Genomic DNA, 6,071 nt, shown 5'->3' on the forward strand with positions numbered 1-6,071 from the left:
CACTTGCCTATAGTGGCCAGTAGGTGTCAGTATTGGTCCTTATTGAAGTTAAGATCCATGTTTTGTTTAACAATTAACCTCGGGGCATTCATCTGAGTGAGGGCTAATGCCGTTTGGCTTTCCTAGCATCCCAAACAATGACTGCCTAATACCCCATGAGGAGCCAGGACCTGTCGACCAGTCAGGCTGTCAAGCTGAACACACACACACACACACTCATACACACAGACACACACACTCATACACACAGGTGAGTTAAGACACACTGGAACAGTGGGAGCAGCTGAGTTGAGTCAAGCCACAGGCACAGACTCATTCGAGCACGAACACACACACACACACACACACACACTGAAGCAACAAGAACAGGTGAGCCAAGTCAAACACACACACACAAATGTACCTCCAGGGTGGTAAGCACAATTTTGTCAACGGTGGAGAAGTAGGCCTCCCACAGCATCTGTGTGCGCTGCCTCATGGCCAGGACCCGCTCAATGGCCACCGCCCGCACCGTGGACGGCACCTGGGAGAGAGAGAGAGCGTGAGCGAGAGAGAGAGACGGAGAGCGGGAGCGAAAGACGTCACGAAAGACAAATGGGTGAGGGAACAGGGCTGAAATAAAAAAAAGTTGTACAACCCAGTTTCTAGAATAAACTGTTGTACGTTGTTAAGACAGCGCTTGAGACACAGTCTTACTTAAAAATTGAAGGCGCCATTGAAATGTCATACCGGCAAGCTGATTGCCACAAAGAGCCACATTATTAGTCTGGGGCAGTCCGTAATTGGATATGGAATCTGCTTTGCTCCCCAGCAGTAGTGGATCACTATCTCGCCCATTCCATTAAGTCACAGAGCCAAGTGAGATAACCACGAAAAAGTCTCCATTCAAGTCTTGATGTCTTATGTGCACTCTCATTCCCTTTCTTTATCAAACATTCCATTTTAAAAACAAACAAACCAAATAGAAAAAAAAAACGTTGTTTCCCAGACCCCTCCCTCTGATCACCATGGCCACCATGAGTGGACCCAGGTAGGTGCGTGGTGCCATGTTACCTGTAGCAACAGCCTCTCATCTCCCTCAATGACCGCCTGATTCCACTGGATGACCTCGGAGAAGGGCAGTTCCCATCCATTACTGAGTAGCACTGGGATACAGGCAGCCTGTGGGCACATGAGAGACAGCCAGTCAGACAGAGAGACGGACAGACACCGATAGATAAAACACACAGATAGACCTCGAGACGGAGCGTGAGAGGGATGATGAGGAGAAGAGAAAAAAGGGACCTCGAGTGGGTAAGTGGGTGAAAGCGAGAGACAGAATAAGATGAAAGAGTCAGAATCGGTTAGCATCTCCAAGGAGTTTCTTTTAGCTGCCGCTGAAATATAGATGTTACATTGATGTTTCCAGAACTCTCCTCTTGAGTAAATAGAATATGCTAAATGGGGGGGGGGGGGGGGGGGGGGGGGATCAGACTGTGTGCATCTGAGTTTATATGTGCTTGTGTGTGTAAGAAAATCTTTGAGTGTGTGTGTGTGTGTGTGTGTGTATGTGTGTGTGTATGACTGAGTGAGTTCTCCCTGGGGATAGCTGCTCGAGTGAGGGCCACTCACTCTGCCCACTCCCACAGGGTTGAACTTGGAGGCTGTCACACATACACAGACCCCAGTCCGCTAATTACACATCCAGAGCCAGCATGTAGAGGCAACCAAGGATGGCTGGAGAGAGAAAGAGAGAGACAGAGGGATGAGGGGATGATTTATTGAAGTGGAGTTTGATGTTTACGCTGCTAACCCCCCCCCCCACACACACACACACACACACACACACACTCACTCACACACCACACCACCCACACCCATACTTGTTTAGTCAGGTTTTTGATGTTGTTCTACATTCACTTTTTTTAAGATTCCTTGTTCGTCTCGAAGCAGCTTTAAGTGTCTGTTTCTTCTCTTTTTTTTCTCTCCTCCCCACACTCCCCCAATTTTTTATAATTAAATCACAAGAGAATACAGCACAACTACAGCCGGAGATCAAACGCTCTACCCCTCCAGTGATCCGTGTCTGCTTTTTCAACCAAGCCCTTTTTGAAGGGCACGTTGGCAGACTACCAGGCTTGGCCCGCGGGTTATGCTGGGGTAACTGCCGCTCGGGCCTCCAAAGCTCACACCCAGCCTGGGGCTCGCCTGAGCTCCCTCTTCCGGAGATGGGAGTTAGGGAGAGGGGTGACTCCCAGTGCTTTGCCCCCTGAGTCTGCCACCAACTTCCCCTCACTGATGTGTTTGTGCATGCGAGTGTGTGTGTGTGTGTGTGTGTGTGTGTGTGTGTGTGTGTGTGTGTGTGTGGTTGTTTACTAAGAAGGGAGAAGCAACAAGGGGCCTTCACCATGGTGCTTCTAAGCAACACTGAGGGGTGGGTGGGTTCAGTGGATGTCCCGGAAGTTTCCACTCGTAATTGCCAGTTCTTTTGTGAGGTTGGCTGACATGAAAGACTTGAGAAAAAATATAGAGGGGAAAAAAAAACACAGTGAGTGAGGGCCGGACTAAGCAAGAAAAAAAAACGCACACGGGACATAAAAAGAAGAGTGCTGAGAATAGAGAAGAGAGGGACAGAGAGCAAGGGTGGAAAATGAGAGTTAAACGACAGAAGAAGGAGGTGGAGTGAGTGAGGGAGGTAGAGAGGGAAAGGCAACAGGCTGCCAGGGCGGCCCAAAGCTTCTGTGTGTGTGTGTGTGTGTGTGTGTGTGTGTGTGTGTGTGTGTGTGTATGTCTGTGTGTCTGTGTGCCTGTGCAGTATGTGTGAATGTGTGTGTGTGTGTGGCTTTTCCCATTCAGCACACATCAGCAGCAGCAGCCCACTTCTCAGACACTACTCGCTTCCGGCCACCATGAACGCCCACACACACACACACATGTACACGCTGACCAACCTACACACGGTCCAGTCCTTCTCTCTCTCACACACACTTTTTTTTCTCTCTCTCTCTCACTCACTCACTCACTCACTCACTCACTTACTCACTCACTCTCACGTTATCCCTCTGTCTGTCTCTGGGTTTTTCTCACACACACACACACACACACACACACTCCCCTCCTCTCACTTCTCTTTCTTAATCACTTTTTTCTTTCTTTTTTTCTTTCTATCACTCTCTCCCAGTCTCTGACAGACACACACACACACACACACACACACACACACACACACACACACACACACACACACAGGAGTTATTGACAGCCAGCGGTCTGCATTTCAATGAGTTCTCACTTTCTGTGAGCTGACGTGTGTCTGAGCAAAGGACAAACCGTCAGCCCTCCAGGGGTTAGGCCCACTTTACACTTATGGATTATGAAGTGTGTCTGAGTATGTGTGTGTGTGTGAGTGTGTGTACATGTGCATATACATGTGCTTAAGAGACAGAGAGTTCACAGTGTACGAATGCGTACGCACACCTGCGTATAAGTGTGAGTGTGTGCGTATCGTGACACTCTGTGAGTGATCGCGAGGGAGAGATGGAGTGAGCTGTGTGAGAGGCTTCACCTGCAGAGACTCCAGGAAGCGAAATGATCCCAGCCGCCGGCCTCGAGGAACCAGACAGAACGTGGAGTTGTGGAGCAACTCCTGGTAGTCAAACCTGTCAGGGAGGAACAGAGAGAGAGAGAGAGAGTGAGAGAGAAACAAAGACAAAGATTGAGTAGAGGAAGAAAAACTAGGAGCATTATTCACTGCCAAGAAAGACCAAGGCTCTGGTGGGGGGTGGTGGGGGTGGTGGTGGTGGGGGTGGGGGGCTTGCTGAGGGCTGTTTCGATTCCACTCCATCCTACCCTTGTTCCTCAAGCTGTTGTCCCTGGCAACCCGTTTCACCATTTCTAAGAATACGCAGAGGAAACTGGAGCTGCCACCTTTGTGCGGATACCATGATTGAACAGAGAGTTGTGTGTGTGTATGCGTGTGTGTGTGTGTGTGTGTGTGTGTGTATGGGTGAATGCTTTGTGCAAACCCCCCTACTGCTGCTATGAGACTTCAGTGGTGTCAGGAGAGTGTGTAAAATGTCCCGTGATTGTTGTGTAACCTTGGTTTTTGATTTCACGTCATCTTGGGAGAGAGAGAGGGGGGACATTCCACCTATTGTTGTACCTGTTGCCCCAAGTGACAGTGTGCATCAAAACTGAACACATACATTTTATGACAGACCTGATAGACCAGACAAACACTTCTCTCAACTGTCACCAGGGCCTTAGCCACAGGATTGTATGGCTTATACATGTGTGGCTGTGTATGTTGGTGTCTGTGTTGGGTTTGTGTAGGTGTTTCTTTAACTGTAACAGGCCTGAATGTGTGTGTGTGTGTGCCTCAGTTTGCGTGTGTGCGTGTCTCCTTCTTTAATTGTAACTCGGTCTGTGTGTTTGTGTCTCAGTTTGCGTGTGTGCTTGTGTGTGACTGCTTGTGTGCCTCTGCTTCTTTAACTGCTTCTTTACCTGTATGTGTGTGTGTGTGTGTGTGTGTGTGTGTGTGTGTGTGTGTGTGTGTGTGTGTGTGTGTGTGTGTGTGTGTGTGTGTGTGTGTGTGTGTGTGTGCGTGCGCGCGCATGTGTGTGTGTGTTCTGGCCGACTGGACTGTGCTGCTGAGCTGGACTTTGTCATTTGGTGTTTTCCCTGCATCCCTGCTACTGTACCCCCTCATTTTGTTCTGGTTTTAACTTGGCCTGGGAGCATGTTTGTGTATGGGAGTAGTTGTGTGCATGCATGTGTGTGTGTGTGTGTGTGTGTGTGTGTGTGTGTGTGTGTGTGTGTGTGTGTATGTGTGTGCGTGTGTGCGTGTGTGTTTGTGTGTAAGTAACTTGGCCTGTGAGCATGTTTGTGTGTGGGAGTAGTTGTGCATATGCCTTAACGTTTTTTTTTGACCGTGTATGTTTTTTCCTGTATGTGTGTGTGTGTGTGTGTGTGTGTGTGTGTGAGTGTGTGTGTATGCATGCAGGGAACATCTACACACAAGATTTCCCCCTTGAAAGAGCCTTATGTTCTCCAGCCATTTTGCCAGACTGTTTTGTGGCGTCTCCCTCCTTCTAGAAAGTTCCTACAAGAGGCGCAAACATTCCCCCAAATGAAAGCCCCTCTATCTTAAGGCTGGCATGCGTCGTGTTTAGCCACTCGAGGGGTGTGAGAGTAAACAAGCTGTGCATCCATCTTTCCCTTCCCTCTCCCTCATCTCCTCAGGGACCTGTGCAGTAGTTAGAGTGCCTTCATAAGCAGGCCTTTGTATGTGACCTTTGCTGATGCCTCACACGGCCCATAGTTGTGCTGTGATGGTATGCACTGATTGACAGGTACAAGCATTTTTTTGGCAGCCAGAGATAAACAAACAAACAAACAGACAAATAAATAAATACAGATCCAAAAGAATTTATGAAGCAACTAGCTCAGAGGTTATAAAATGTTGGCACTGCCCTCGATCAATGCACGTTTGCTTTGCTACTGGTTAACACATCAAGTGTTGTTATGAAAGCTTTCTGCGGGGCCATTGATAAACTGAAATGGGCGAGACCTTACCCATCAGCAGCTAACTGCACAGGTCTGTAGGTTGCTCTCATGCTTTATTTACATACTTAACTCCATTACAAACACAACAAAACACATAATACATTCCCTCCCCAACCTGGGGGTGATAGAAGCACTTAACGTAAACGCACTTAATGTAAATATAATGTGTTCAGTTAGTCACCTCCCGGTGACACCTCCGTGTCTCTCTAGTGCACTGGTATGGTGCTGACGCATGAACGTTACTGAAGCGCCCATAAGGATGCTCTCCGGAGCCGAGCTCTGAGTGGCAGCTGGTTAAGACTTTGATCTTGCTCTCAAATGGGCTAAATGAGCTTGAGGAGGTCTGGCTCCAAACGTCTTTTCTGCTTACTATAGTGATGTTTACCCAGGGCAAGAGCTGGAGCCTGACTGACTGCTTTTTGAAGAGCACTTGACTGCGTGTGTGTGTGTGTTTGTGTGTGTGTGTGTGTGTGTCTGTGTGTCTGTGTGTGTGTGTGGGTGTGAGAGAGCACACATGTGTGTGTGTG

General features: G+C 48.6%; 2 protein-coding genes across 4 annotated transcripts in view; both read right to left on the reverse strand.

Moving 5' to 3' along the window:
• Window positions 1-6,071, reverse strand: part of LOC308364295 (prolyl endopeptidase) — a 202,513-nt gene that overhangs the window by 176,649 nt on the left and 19,793 nt on the right. The gene's annotated exons all lie outside the window — the stretch shown is intronic.
• ext1c (exostoses (multiple) 1c) overlaps window positions 1-6,071 on the reverse strand; it is a 50,709-nt gene that overhangs the window by 3,351 nt on the left and 41,287 nt on the right. For all 3 annotated transcript variants that reach the window (XM_080837385.1, XM_080837386.1, XM_080837387.1), the window contains exons 3-5: window positions 3,545-3,638; window positions 1,054-1,161; window positions 404-523 (exon numbers count right to left, since the gene is read on the reverse strand). In XM_080837385.1, coding sequence (XP_080693511.1) covers window positions 404-523; window positions 1,054-1,161; window positions 3,545-3,638 — 322 coding nt within the window. The remainder of the gene's footprint in view (window positions 1-403; window positions 524-1,053; window positions 1,162-3,544; window positions 3,639-6,071) is intronic.

The sequence above is a fragment of the Sprattus sprattus genome (assembly GCF_963457725.1).
Source record: "Sprattus sprattus genome assembly, chromosome: 4".
Classification (NCBI taxonomy): domain Eukaryota; kingdom Metazoa; phylum Chordata; class Actinopteri; order Clupeiformes; family Clupeidae; genus Sprattus; species Sprattus sprattus.